The sequence below is a fragment of the Capricornis sumatraensis genome, chromosome 16, assembly GCF_032405125.1.
Source record: "Capricornis sumatraensis isolate serow.1 chromosome 16, serow.2, whole genome shotgun sequence".
Lineage (NCBI taxonomy): Eukaryota > Metazoa > Chordata > Mammalia > Artiodactyla > Bovidae > Capricornis > Capricornis sumatraensis.
In genome coordinates this window covers 52069761-52084236 of record NC_091084.1, presented here as the reverse complement: position 1 = coordinate 52084236, position 14476 = coordinate 52069761, and the positions used below count along the sequence as shown (strand labels likewise).

Here is a 14476-nt window from a genome sequence, read left to right as displayed (position 1 = left end):
TCAGGATTCATCAATCGCAACCCTCACCCCCAAATAAACCTAGTGTTTGATCTAGTCTGCAACTATTCTCTCATTAAACCCCATGGCCAGTCTCCCCCTTTAGACTGCAAATTAAACAAGGCCATCATAAAGCTCCTTGGGAGAACAAGGCTCAAAAACACAAAAGAAAGCCAATACCAGCTATGCTATAAACATTTCATTTTATTTTTTTTAAGAAAGTAGCTTCAGAAAAAGAGGAAAATAATCTAGATCGTTTATATATATATATATATATATATACTTTTTAATAAAAACCTTTACATAATCTTCATGCAAAAAGACCCAGACGTGGCCATGTTGTCCGTGATAGGCCACACACCAGCAGTCTCCGGTGGTTACCTGGGGCTCCCCATAGCTGGCTACAGTGTAGCGAAGGCCCTCTGCCTATCCCTGAAGCTCAGCTTCTTGCCTGCCTCAGTGAGGGCTTTACCTTCTGCAACTGTAGATGGAGGGCTAGAATGGGAGGGGAAGGGAAAGCTACCTGATCTACCATGTTCATTGAAACTCTTCAGGCAAATCCAGGCAGGAGGCCTTGCCAGATGACTGAAAACCAGGCACCAAAATGAGTTCTGGGAGCTTCCCAGAGACATGGAGTCTGAGACCAAGGGCTCCTGCACGGGGAAGTTGTGGTATTCACGGAACATTCAAGGCAGGAAGAACAATCAAGCCTTGAAGCTCCACGGCTCCATAGCAGGCACTCACTCTACCTTAAATGAGTCAGAAAGACCCTGTTCTGCTTCCTCAGTTCAACCCTTTCCTGATTCTGAAAGTCATGCAAATCATCAATCTACTCCAGAGACAGATTCTCTTCCTTCTGTGGATAGTTCACTTGTTAAGGAAGGTCCTAGGTCAACACATTTGTCTAGCACCTGCCCCACTCCTTCTAAAGAGTCTGAGGATGAAAGGGCAGGAGTAGGAGCAGGGTAGTGGTTGGCATTGAGAGTCACAAGATTCAGAATGGCTGAGGGAGGAAAAGCATTCCCTGGTTCTTTGGGGAATTCTGCCAAAGGTTTTGGTGCTTTATTGACCATTTCTAAAAAGGAAAAAAAAAAAAATGAATGGCTCTTGCGGATGGTAAAAAGAGACTTGGCTCCTTTTTGGGGGGTTCCAAAAGCCCTTATGCTACGTTTAGTATTAAGAAAGCCCTGAACAACTGGAGGTTGCTGCTTGGGCAGCAGGAAGGGAGGGAAGATTCCACAGCCAAGCCAGAGAACGGCAAACAGGGCAATCAACTCGATGCAGGAGCACTCTGTGTGGTGAGTGTGAACAAGCATGTGAGTGTGGTGGGAGGAGCCCAGGGCTCACTGGCTCCCGACAGTCAGTTCCCGCAGGTAGGACTGTGTGAGGCTGCGCAGTTCCTCCAAGGCATAGTCCTCAGGCATGGGGAGCCGGCCAATGTGGGGAGCCAACAGGCGCAAAGGGACTCGCTGAGGGTCTGGCGTTGAGTCGGAGGTTGTATCAGAGGCATGCTGAAGGCTCAGTACCACGCGCAGCAGGTTGGCTACACGTTTGGCCATGTCTGGAGAAAAGAGCAGAGTGAGCACCAAACGAAGGGTTGAGGCAGGGCTATAATAATCACAAAGACAGGCAGTGAGCAGGCAGGAAGGGAGAGGAGGCGAGAGGCTGACCTGACTGAGCCAGGCGGTCCTTGGCATTGTAACACTGGATCTGCTCTATCCTGTTGCACAGCGAGGTCACTTTGGTGTGCAACTGCTCGAGTTCATAACCTGAGCAATCCACCTACAAAGAAGCAGGGAAACCAATTAGGCCAAAAGGAACACCCATCACTCCAATCCTATCCATAGACTGGCTATGCAACCCTTTGAAATGAGAGTGAGGTGAGGCAGGGGAAAACCCAAGAAGCTGGCTGGCAATGTCATGTTCCCACCATCTAGCCTAGTTGCTGAAGACAAGACAGGATCTTAGCAATACACAACAGGAAAGCAATATAATGTATAGGGCCTGGGACTGGGCAAGTTGTGAAATCATCATTCATGAACCATGTAATTAGCAAGCTTCAACATAGCACCAAAAATCTACATAAATCTGGGTCAGAGACATGGTATTGACTTAAGAGCATAACAGTGAGAAGTGGAGCCCAAACTAGCACTTAATTTAGGTCTTCTGACTCCAACTAAGAATTAGCACTTGATTATTAATGTAGATATCAACAGGAACTGTGACTTTGTTATCGACAGAAATCACTTCCTTTCCTATCACATTACAGTTGTTTAGTCGCTCAATCATGCCTGACTTCTCTGACCCCATGGACTGTAGCCCACCAGGCTCCTCTATGCAAGGGATTTCCCAGGCAAGAATACTGGAGTGGGTTGCTATTTCCTCCTCTAGGGGATCTTCCCAACCCAGGGATCAAACTCATGTCTCCTGCATTGGAGAGCGCACCATGGGTTTCCCTGGTATTACAGCTGTTGGTAATCTTTAAGTTTTTCAAAATTACAGTGCAAGGGCTTCTTATTTAGGATGTTAATAAAGCACTTATTACATAGCACAAGTTTTTAACATTTTGATAATTCTATCTTAATATAATTGCTTTCTTTTGTAATCCTATATATTTTATATCTTAGGCATTTAAAGACCTTAGAGATCCATCCATAGGTGTCACCAGAATGCCCCCATAACACTTTCAATTTAAAACATGCCAAATATTATGTGAAAAAATTATCTACACTAAATCTCTGATCTTTACTGAATCTCTCAACCCAAAGCTTCTCACTTAAAACTAGTGGAAAAGGGGACCAGGGGAGGGGACTGACTAAGGACAAGTCTTAGGCATGTCCCCTACACACTACTTAGCAATAAACCACAAAAAAATGTTTCAAGTTTTGACAGAACTGTCATAATAGCTACATCAAATCTGGTTCATCAAAACACCCCTCCTGCACTGACAGTGCTCTCTCTGTCAGTGAGTTTTTCAAGTTCTTGCTCAAGCCTTTGGCTGTCTCTATGGCTTTATGGGTCAGGGAGAGAGAAAACCAGGCCATGGTTTAAGGAGCTCAGGTACCTGCTGTATATGACGGAGCATTTCAATGACCCTAATGTAGTCCAGGTAAACAAGCCCAGATGTTTCCCAGTCCTGGATTAGGCCACTGCGCTCCAGAGGTGCCAGGTCTTCCAAGAACCCCTTCAGGTAGTCATAGTTCTCGTTAATAATGGCATCTGAAGAAACAAAATATTGACCAGAAGTATACAGAGGAAGGAGATGGCAGAAATCCAAGACAGGAAAAAAAGGAAAATTATGTTGGGTCAGACTTGAGAATTACAATAGATATTTCAAAATTCTATTAAACTGTAAAGAATTTCTGGTTTCAGTTTCCCAAATAGCGATCTCTGGTGTTGCTGAATCAAACTCCCTAAACAATGAGCTTAATGCAGTTAGTGCACATCAAGAATATTCCTGGCAGATGGGGATATAACAGATATTGCTGCTGACCTCTGCCCCTCACCCTCACTAAGCATCTTTTGCACAAGGAGTTTTTACAAAGTATGATCTGATTCAAGTCTGCCATGCTCTGTACAGATCACTGTCCCTGGCCTGAGTCATCATGGGCTCAGAGGATTGAAGAATTGGGGGTGATTCCAGGAGACATAGACCCTAGTCCGAAGCACTCACCGGAAGCTAAGTGCCGGATGACGAGCTTGTGGCACCTGTTCCAGTGCCCTGCTTTAAATAAATAGAGGGCCTCCAAGTGCTTGTTGGCTTCCATGTGTGCTCGCACTGCTTTGGCCTCATGAATCCATTCAGCGGGCACACAAAGCTTCTCGGTCAGGAAAGTCTCCTTAGCCCAAGACTCAGGGGTCTCCAACAGCTGGCAGTGCCGGGTAAGCAGCTCTCGAACAGCCTTCTCCCGCGTGCTACAGGAGGAAACATCAGCTGGGATAAGTCTCATCCTTACCCATGGAGGCTGCCTCAGACGGCTCAAAGTGGCCCTTGAGGCAGTCTCCTAAACTGCAGGTCCTGACCCATAGAGGATCACCTCAAGCTTCACTTAAGGTGACATACCAGCATTAATTTTTAAAATGAAATAGAAGAGAAGCACATTGTATTTTCATGGTCAAAACAATCTGAGGATGAATACTCTTGGAAAGGTTGTCCATTGCCCCCCAAAAGGCTTTATCCTCACTGGCTCATTTCTCTTTTCTAACTGTATTGGAATATAGTTGATGTTGTACAATGTTTGCTATACAATGTGTACAGCAAAATGATTCAGTTATACATGCACATATGTTCATTCTTTTTTAATTTTTCTCATATAGGTCATCACAGAATATTGAGCAGAGTTCACTGTACTATACAGCAGGTCCTTGTTGCTTATCCATCTTATATATAGTAGAATGTGTGTGTGTTTATCCCAGCAGGCTCAATTCTTTGTTTCCTTTCTAGAACAGGAGATGAAGGATGAGATAGCGGAATTCTGGACCCACCGAGCAGTCCTCTGCAGTTTATTCTCAACCTCCTCTCTGCCCTTTCTCCCACATGGCCAGTATAAGTAAACAAAGTTGATAGTTTTACGATGTAAAGTCCCTTCCAGGTCCTGTTTTTTCCCTTATAGCCATCAGGCTTCCTAATTCATTTTCTCTTTACTCCTAGACTTAGGCTAACCTCACTCTTTCTGCTCTTGAGTCCACTTAAAGAGATTTCTTCTTTGGGCCAAAGGATCTCTCATCTGAATTTCAGATCAAAGCTATTCTCGTCTTAGATTCTTTTGTCAACGCCTAGGCTTTTTAAGAACTCCCAGTCTCAGGACAACTGCCTCCTTTTCCCTCCTCTTCAGGAAACAGGATCTGCTCTCCTATGGCCATCCTCAGCCATCCATCAGCCAGCCTTCTACCACGTGGAATTCTCCAAGAGTGTATTTAAATAAAGGCAGCGGGAAATTCTGGGGTCATTTTGCCTCCCGGTGAGGAGGAAGAGGAAAGAGAAATTCCTTAAAGGGGAAGTTGTGCTGGATGCTTTATATTTTTACTCTTTTAATTTCATAGTCACCTTTGAACAGAGATTAGCAATACTATGATTTTACAGATTAAAAAACTGAGGCCTAGAGACATCTTGACTTTAAGTCAAAAATGAGTAAGCTTTACCCTAGGTCAAAGTGAGTACATGGTGAAGCCAGAATTTAGAAAGACCGGACTACAAAACAACTTTCCATGCCCTACGGAATGACAGATAGTATAGTACAGTGATTAAGAGCACAGACTCTGGGTATCTTGAGTTGAAAGCCTCACTTTGCCATTTACTAGCTATGTGATTTTGAACAAAAGTTATCTAATTTCTGTATGCCTTGAACTGCTCATCTATAAACAGACAATGTCTATCTCATTGGTCCATTAAACAAATTAATATATTTAAATTAATATATTTAAAGTACTTATGACAGAATATAAAGATATATAAAACATTATATAAATTATATAACAAAGCATTGTGTTAAGTGTTTTTGTTCTTAGTAATATGCCATGCTGCTACCAATAACAAAAAACCTCCAGCTTTATACAGTTCACAGCAGGGAGTAAAGGTGTTTCTCTGGTTTTCATTCAGGATAGAGAACCAAAACATTATGTATCTGGGCAAGATTGTTTTGGTAAATAGGTAAACACTATCAAACTTGAGGAATGGATGGCAAGGGAAGGGAGAAAGCCAGTGGACAGAGACAAAGAAGGGGTACTCCTTGCCAACCTTTACGGATCCACTGAAGCAACGCAGCCAGCATTATTTCTGCATAATTCAAACATACCACATTCAAGGAATTTGTGCCTAAGTTAATGGGATTTTTCCACCCAGTTCCACTTAATTATTTCCCATACCAATTTAATAGGTATTTAGACCGATTCCTGTGTTGCCCTGTAGGGCTAGAGGCACCCAGTGCATCTGATGGCTTCTCACTCACCTTGAGTTGTCAATGTGCAGGAGAACAAAAATGGCCCACTCCCAAAGGCCCTCACTCTCCAGTTGGCCAGCATAACTGGCCTGTAGCACACCCTCACACTGTTCTGAGAGATGGGTATAGTTAAGAGCCCGCAGCACCTCCCACAAGTGCCAGCTTAGGCGATAGTCCAAAGGATCCGCAGTTATGCTTCGAGGCTCCAGCAGCTGGTTGAGGTCATAATGTCTGCAAAGGAGAATGTGCTGAGTTACCAAACCCAGTCAGCAGACCACCTGCACTGGACAGGTTAACTCTTTCAGCCACAGCTTAGAAAACAATAAAGGCAAGTACCCTAGAGCAGAAGCATCATAAGCCTTACAGTCTTCCTCCTCTAGGTTTAGCCAGATTACAGATCCTACCAAAATCCAAGGAACTTCCCTTCTCAGGCTCTTCTAACAAGTCTGCTGATATTTCTTTGGTCTATTTTTACCATCCCGATACAGGAAGTCTTCACAACTTTCACCCTTTCATTACTATAGTGTCTTTTCCTTAACCATTAAAAAAAAAGTAAGTTTCCTTAGTATCTTTCACATTGTTCTACTATCTGAAGTTGCGGAAGTGCTACTTCACCTGTTTATCTGAACACCTGACTAGTCTTAATGATGGTTATGATGGTTAGTTCCTTCTTTTGCTTACAGTTGGTATTATTCTTTATATAGAAATCCAAGTACCCAAGGTTTGAAAGTCTCCCTAAGGCTTTTGCTTTTTCTTCTGCAAGGGGCCCAGGGATCTCAATGATTCTGGACCAGTTTGTGTGTGATGTCCTTAAACTTCCAAATCCCAGACCGTAAAAACAGTAAGAACGAAGATCCCATACCCACAAGCTTTAAAGATCTCGGTGTTGGTTTACTAACCAAAGTGTTTCTGTTTCACCTAAGATCCCAGACATTTTACAAGTACCTACACCTCACCAAGTACTGAGGAGTTTTTCTTGCCCAGTACTGTCAAACTGAACTTTGTGTGACAATGGAAATGTTCTATAATCTGCTTTGACCAATAAGATAGCCACTAGCCATGTGTGGCTATTAAACACTTGAAATATGGCTAGTGTGAAAGAATAATTAAACTAAGAAGGATTTACTGTCTCAGTCTGGTTTTGGTTTCTGGCACATTGAGATATATGCTTTTTTTCTTCCTCTTTTTTCTTTTTTGACAGTAAAAGAGGTGACATACATTAACTATACATATTTAGAATATAGTTTTCACAAGTTCAAAACATATATACACCTGTGAAACTACCACTAAGATCAAGATAACAAGCTTACCCATCACCTCCAAAAGGTTCCAGAAGCCCCTCTGTGATTCCTCTCTCCTGCCTATCCCTATACCTACTCTTCCCACGCAACAATTGATTCCATCACTATAGATTAGTTTGCATTTTACAGTTTTATATAAATTATATTATATTATAAATGAAATCAAACAGTAGGTATATTTTGGGGAATTTTTTTTTTTTTTTTGTCTCTTCAAAACTAAGTAAAAGTACTTTATAATTCACCATGCTGCTGTGTGTTATCAATAGTTACTGGTGAGGTAGAATTCCATTGTAGAGATGTACCACAATTGGCTTATCCAATCACCTATTGATGGAAATTTGAGCTGTTTCCTGTTTTGAACCTTTACAAATAAAACTGCTATCAACACATACATAGACATACATTTTCATTGCCCTCAGGTAAATACGTAGGAGTAGAATGAATCATATGTACGTAGGTGTATGTTAAACTTTTTTTTAGCTACCAAACTCTTTCCCCACGTGCCAGTATTATTTATATTTTCCCCCAACAGTGTTGAGAATTTCAATTGCTCCACATCCATGATGACATTTGGTAAAGGTCTTTAAAAAATTCTAACCATTCTAACTGATGGATAGTGGCATCCCACAACAGCTTTAATTTGCATGTCCCTAATGTCTACCGAGGTTAAACAACTTTTCATGGGCTTGACATGTAGATCTTCTTTGGTGAAGCATCTTTGAAATATTTTCCTGTTTTTAAATTGGATTGTTCTCTTATTATTGAGTTCAAAGAGTTCTTTACATGTTCTGGATAAAAGTTCTTTATCAGATATATGAATTGCAAATATATTCTCCCAATCTGTAGCTTGTCTTTTCAATCTCTTACAGACATTAAAAAAGAATAAGGACAAATTACAAATAACTTTATGCCAATAAATCTGGTGACTTTGGTGAAACAGAAAAATTTCTTAGGAAAAACAAATGAACAAAACTGGCTCAAAAAAAACTATTACAACATAAAAAAGAACTATTAGATACCCCCATTAAAGTGGCGGGATGGGGGTGGCGGCAACAGATTTCAACAGACATTTCAGGAAGATATGTAGATGGTAAATAAACACATGAAAAAACGCTTGCCATCATTAGGTATTAGGGGAAATGCAAATTAAAACACAATTTTAGTTATCTGTATTTTACCACAATAAGAAACTATTATTCTAAAATTAGTACAGTTAATTTAAAAAAAAGTACCTAAAAAACTGAAGTGAGATGTGAGCTACTACTTCTGACTGGAGAAAACTGCTCAGTGTTTCTGATGTGAGGTAAAAAGCCAGCTCTGAGATAGTTTAAATTATTTGATTAGATATAACAACATGTTAATATATTAATTTCTTATTAAGCATACAAAAATGAGATGCCACTATATGCCCACTAAAATGACAAAGTTTTAAAAGCCAATAACAAATTTTGAGGAAGATCTGGAGCAATTATAGATCTTGTTGGGACTTTTAGATACAAGTGGTCACAACAGCTTTATTCTTAATATCCTAAGACCAAAAAAAATTGTTCACTAACAAATGAATAAAAATTAAATTTCCGTTATACATATTAATATGGATAAATCTCAAAATCACCATGTTGAGTAAAAAAAAGCAGGCACAAAAGATAACATACAGAATTATATAAAATTCTGTAATAACAAAGTAATCTACAATAATGAAAAGTCAGTAGTTGTCTGGGGTGCAGACTGACTGCAAAGGAACATGAGGGAACTTTTGGAGGGTAATGTTAATGCTATCCAAATAATGATGGTAGTTACATCACATTAAAAATATCAAACCACACTTTATTATCAATATATATAAATTGTATCTCATTGAAGTTGATTAAAATAATTGTTTTTAAAATTTTTATTAAAATATAATTGATTTAAAATGTAAATTTTTAGATTTCTAATTCTAGTTCCCATGCTCTTTGAACTCCATTACTGTTTTATTTTGTGATTAATATAATCTTATGGCAATTTGACCACATATAAAAGGGAAAGAACTCCCTAAGGTTCATGGAGCCCTCAAGTGATTGTAACACGACTGATTTACCTGTCACTGTAGAGTTTTAGAAGGTGAAAGCAGACATCTTGAAGAGGTCTCTGTGAGTCTTGCTCCTCCTCTACCACATATCCAGAGCCCTCTAGGTATGAAGGAAGTGGACAGCGGGCGTATCTGTCACCCTCAGAGGTATTCTGAAGTTAAGAATTTAATAAAACAATACATCAGCTGCAAGTGTGTTTCACTAGATGATGATATATCTCAGTTACTCAGATGTATATTAAGAATGGTGTGAAAGTGAAACTGAAGTTGCGCAGTCGTGTCCGACTCTTAGCGACCCAGTGGACTGTAGCCCACCAGGCTCCTCCGTCCATGGGATTCTCCAGGCAAGAGTACTCGAGTGGGTTGCCATTTCCTTCTCCAGGGGATCTTCCTGACCCAGGAATCGAACCCAGGTCTCCCGCATTGCAGGCAGACGCTTTAACCTCTGGGCCACCAGGGAAGCCCCAAGAATGGTGTGACATCCGCTAAAGGATTGTTTCAAGGATTTTAAACTTCATTACACTCAGTTTTTTTTTTAGTGTTCTTTTTTCCCTGACAAATAATTCTGGCAAATGATATCAAAGACAATAAAAATTAGCAGGAAGAAAAAAACCGAACAATGGCATTAAAAACATCAAGAATACTTTAACCTCCAAATTCACAAGGAATATGAAATATTAACATAATGATATTTAGAGGCAAAATTCAGACGTGCTAATTTGGGGCTATACTAAACACAAGGTCAGGCTGTAGCTCAGGGAATTCCCGAAGGAATAAAACAGCATTAGGAATGAAGAAAAACCCTCTGATGATGGTGCAGAAAAACAGCAGTAAGAAAATGTATTGTGAGATTCCCTGACGGTCCAGTGGTTAAGAATCTGTCTTGCAAGGCAGAAGACACTGGTTCGATCCCTGGTCCAGGAAGATCCCACATGGCAAGAGGCAGCTGAGCCCATGTGTCACAACTACTGAAGCTCACATGCCCTAGAGCCTGTGTTCCACAAGAGAAGCCACCACAACGAGAAGCCCGCACACTGCAACTAAGGAGTAGCCCCTACTTGCCCAACTAGAGAAAGCCTGAGTGAGGCAACAAAGACCCAGCGTAGCAAAAAATAATACAATCACTTTTTAAAAAAAGAGTAAACTGTGGAAACTCCTTGTGTTAAGCAAAACATAAGCAGATATTTGAAGAAATTTCCCAACATAAGCAGATATTTGAAGAAATTTCCCATCATTTCCTGTGTCCATTTCAATTTTATGGTAATTTCAAAAAAGTAGTTAGAAAAAAGTATTGCGAAATATGATTTGATGGTTTTTTTTCTTCTGGAGTACTTTTCTAGTAAAACCAGAACTCCCACCAGGACTCGTGCTTGGTTCTACTGGATATATGTACCTGAAATGCTTCTTCATACACGCTGAGCGCCTTGGAAATGGAAGCTGTTGGTGGAAGCAAATACCAAAGATGGACAGCCAGGGAGCGTTTCCAATCCAACTGGGAGCACACATTGATTTGCTTCTGCTCTGAGAGCTGCCACACCTGCAGGAGGCAAAATCACCACCACAGCTCTACATTATATGTTACCTTGTTATTGCCCAAGCCTGCATACTGCTCACTTATTTACACTGCATTTTAAATGATTTAAGTATCAGTGTTAATGGCCCAGATATAAACTACACAGTTCCCTGGTGGCAGGTGACTGGGTGGACTAAATAGGAGGCAATTAGACAATAAGTGCGCTGAGAAGTGATGAGAACCACTCACTGCCCACAGTGGCCAACTTTTTAAGATGTGAATAAATTCTGATCAGTGACTGTGTTTTCGGAAATTGATGGCAAGCAAAACAGGTAGGCAGCAAGAAAACTGGCTTAAAGTCATTATGATACATCATACATAAAATGAAAGAGAAGTGGCACCTTTCTAATTTGAAAATATTTCTGCTCAAAGTTAAATATAAGTTGCTTAGTTATAGGTAACAACATACAACTTAAAAGATAGCTCTTTGCCCTAACTTCAAGTAATCCTGAATCTATGAAAATATTTCTGTGAGTTCACAAGAGGAAAATACCGGTTTTCCAGCCAAGAGGGCAAAGATGCGCAGTCTCTCCTCCTGGATGAAGCAGTCAGCCTGGAGTTGATGCCAATCCACCAGCTGCATAGTAAGCAGCTCACGAACTGACTGGCTGCCAACCAACTGGGATAAAAGAAGGGCAAGACGATGATCACCTACAAGAAAAAGAAGTTCTTTGGTGATGCTGAGGATTCATAGACTTGGAAAACACTTAGGGGCATTATCTTATTTCTTCTGGCCCCCAGAAACACCTCTGACTGCTTTTGGCAGTGATGCTGCAGACTGAGCAGGAAAATTTTTGACTAGGGTGGAAAATTTTCAAAGTAACTTAACCTAACTACATACAGACTGTATAGTACACAGAGAATTAGACCATAAATTAAAAGAATAATTCTCTGTTTCATCCCTAACTGAACTCCTTAAAGTCAATGCTCCTTTTCCTTGTCCTTTTGTTTTTGGATATGGGTCAGTGCTTACATGACAAGTACTGTCCTGCCCAGAAACTAAGGCTCTCATCACAAAGCATTTCCTTCACACACTAGAGACACTTGGAGGAAAGAAATCATGCATCAGGAACACATCTGGAAATGGGTTAACAGGTCAAGCCGTCTCCCTGATTACCTGTATACAAGTAACCAAAACATGACTGGACTATGATTCATGCAGTAAATGTTGCAGCCCATTTGACCATGAGCTGCTAGTATACTAAATGAATCACAATAAAGGGAAAAAGGTTATTTCTGTGTATCTACTGGACAAGTTCTGAGAAGAAAACTGGCATATCGTATCTTGACTCAATCATTAAGGTCATCTTTCTTGGCTCTGATCAACCAATTTAGCTTCTGCCAATCCTTGACTTTTCACATAAGACTTTCCTTAATGACAAGAACATGTACTTGAACAAATGGAAGGAGTCTAGAAAACTTCAAGTTCATTTTAGTGTATGGTGTGATGTAAGGATCTAAATTCGTCTTTTACAAGTGAACATTCAACTATTCCAGCATTATCTGTTGATAAGATTTCCCTTTTCACATTTAAACTATCTTGGCACTTTTTTATCAAAAATCAACTGACTGTAAGCACAAGAGTTTTATACTTGGATTCTTATTTCTGTTCCACTGAAGTGAATGTTCATCGTTATGCTGATTCCACATTGCTGTGACTGCTGTCCCAATCTTAGGGTGAAATCATGTTGTCTTTTCAACATTAAGTATAATGTTAGATGCATTTTTTTTGGTAGATTTGCTTTGATATCAGGACAGTAATGTTGCCATAGGTGAGGTGAAAAGTGCTCCCTCCTATTTTCTGGAACAGTTGTAGAATACTGTTATTCTTTCTTTCTTCTTGCAGCAATGTACGGCTTGCAGGGTCTTAGTTCCCTGACCAAGGAAACTGAACCCGGGCCCTCGGCAGTGACAGCCTGGAGTCCTAACCACTGGACTGCAAGGAAATTCCTTCATATTATTTCTTCTTTTAAAAGCTTAAGTGTATTCATCAGGGAAGACATCTGGGCCTGAGCTTTTCTAAGTGAAGATTGCAAATTACTAATTCAACTTCTTACAGATCTATTTAGATTTTCTACTTTTTCTTGAGTTTTGATAATTATACCTTCCTAGGAATTCTCAACTTCATCCAAGTTGTTCCATTTGTTGACAGAGAATTTCTCATAGTATTTCCTTTTCTGCAGTAGTGATGGTCACCCTTCCATTCCTATTTTTGGCAATGTATCTTTCCTCTTTTTTTCACTGTCAGTGTAGTTAAAGATTTATAAACTTTCTCGATCTTTTCAAAAAACTAACTTTGGTTTTATCAATTCCTCTACTGTTTCTATGTTTTCATTATCACTGAATTCTGTTCTAATCTTTAATATTTTCTCCTTCTTCTACCTTTGGGTTTAGTTTTCTCTTCTTTTGCTAATTCCTCAACATAGAAGCTTAGATTATTAATTTGAGGAGTCTCTTCTTGTTGAATAGGTATCAAGTAATGCTTCTTATTGACAGTGTTTTAAGTATTCTATGTTCTTGACTTTAGTTAGTTCTCTATCAATTATTGAAGGTGGAGCTAAGAAGAGAAGCAAAAGTTTTTAATAAGCTAAAACACAGTGCCTTGCCAAAAGCTTAATCTTAGGGCAAGAAAAAAAGGGGAGGAAAAGTAGAGTTTGTGAATGAATAAATCTTAGGACCTGACTTCCAGCAATCCTATTCCACTCATGTCTATGTGTATCTCTTAAATGGTCCATAATCTTTATAACTTTATAGAAGGTCAATCCTGAAGACAAGTTTTCATTATATAAATGTATGAAGACTACCTAAGGCACAAACTGAAAATAAACCCAGTTGATGGCTCCCATTAGTTGGCTTCAGTAAATAAGGTTTCAATAAAGTTTGATCAAGGATCTAATTATATACATATTAAACTGAACTATGTCATCCTTTAATCCTATCATCTAGACACTTAGTAACTACTTGCTGAATGCCTCTCACTAATGGATGTGGAACTAAAAATACACACACACACATATATATGAGAAGTCCAAAAATTAAACTTCTATATGTTTATTTGAATGAAATAAGTGAATCAGTACAAAACATGTATGTTTAAGAAGTTCAGTAGGGGGACCTAACTGTCAAAAGAAATCTGCTAACATGGCACATTTTATGTATGAAAGGATATTAAGAAGTATTCGACTATAATATCTATATAACATTTGTAACGTATTACATGAAAAAAACAGAATGAAAAAAATATATATAAAAAGCAGGATACTATCTTTTAAAATAATACATGCATATGTTGCTCTGTATGCACATAGTTGTATATACTTCATATGTATTACAAAGTAAACATTTTAAATACAAACTGCACACTGAAATGTTTGCAGTGAATAGTAATAAAGGATTTAGGTGATTTTGGTTTACTGCTCTGTGCTTATCTGCATTTTCTACTTTTACTGCAAATCCATGTGTAGCATATAAAATTAAAATAACTTTAATTAAAATCTAAGATTTAAAGTTATAAAAGGAAAACCAGAAGGCACAGTCCCTACCTATTTTGGAGAAACCAGAAATCTTGCTGGGAAGTTTATACTTAATATTCAGG

At 39.4% G+C, this 14476-nt stretch overlaps 1 protein-coding gene across 1 annotated transcript in view; it reads right to left on the bottom strand.

Annotated features, from left to right (window-relative positions):
* Positions 1 to 320: 320 nt before the first annotated feature.
* Positions 321 to 14476, bottom strand: part of NUP98 (nucleoporin 98 and 96 precursor) — an 87617-nt gene continuing 73461 nt past the window's right edge. Inside the window, exons 26-33 of the mRNA XM_068988802.1 lie at positions 11375 to 11532; positions 10702 to 10845; positions 9318 to 9460; positions 5946 to 6167; positions 3671 to 3912; positions 3062 to 3216; positions 1668 to 1779; positions 321 to 1558 (exon numbers count right to left, since the gene is read on the bottom strand). Coding sequence (XP_068844903.1) covers positions 1341 to 1558; positions 1668 to 1779; positions 3062 to 3216; positions 3671 to 3912; positions 5946 to 6167; positions 9318 to 9460; positions 10702 to 10845; positions 11375 to 11532 — 1394 coding nt within the window. The 3' untranslated portion in view covers positions 321 to 1340. The remainder of the gene's footprint in view (positions 1559 to 1667; positions 1780 to 3061; positions 3217 to 3670; positions 3913 to 5945; positions 6168 to 9317; positions 9461 to 10701; positions 10846 to 11374; positions 11533 to 14476) is intronic.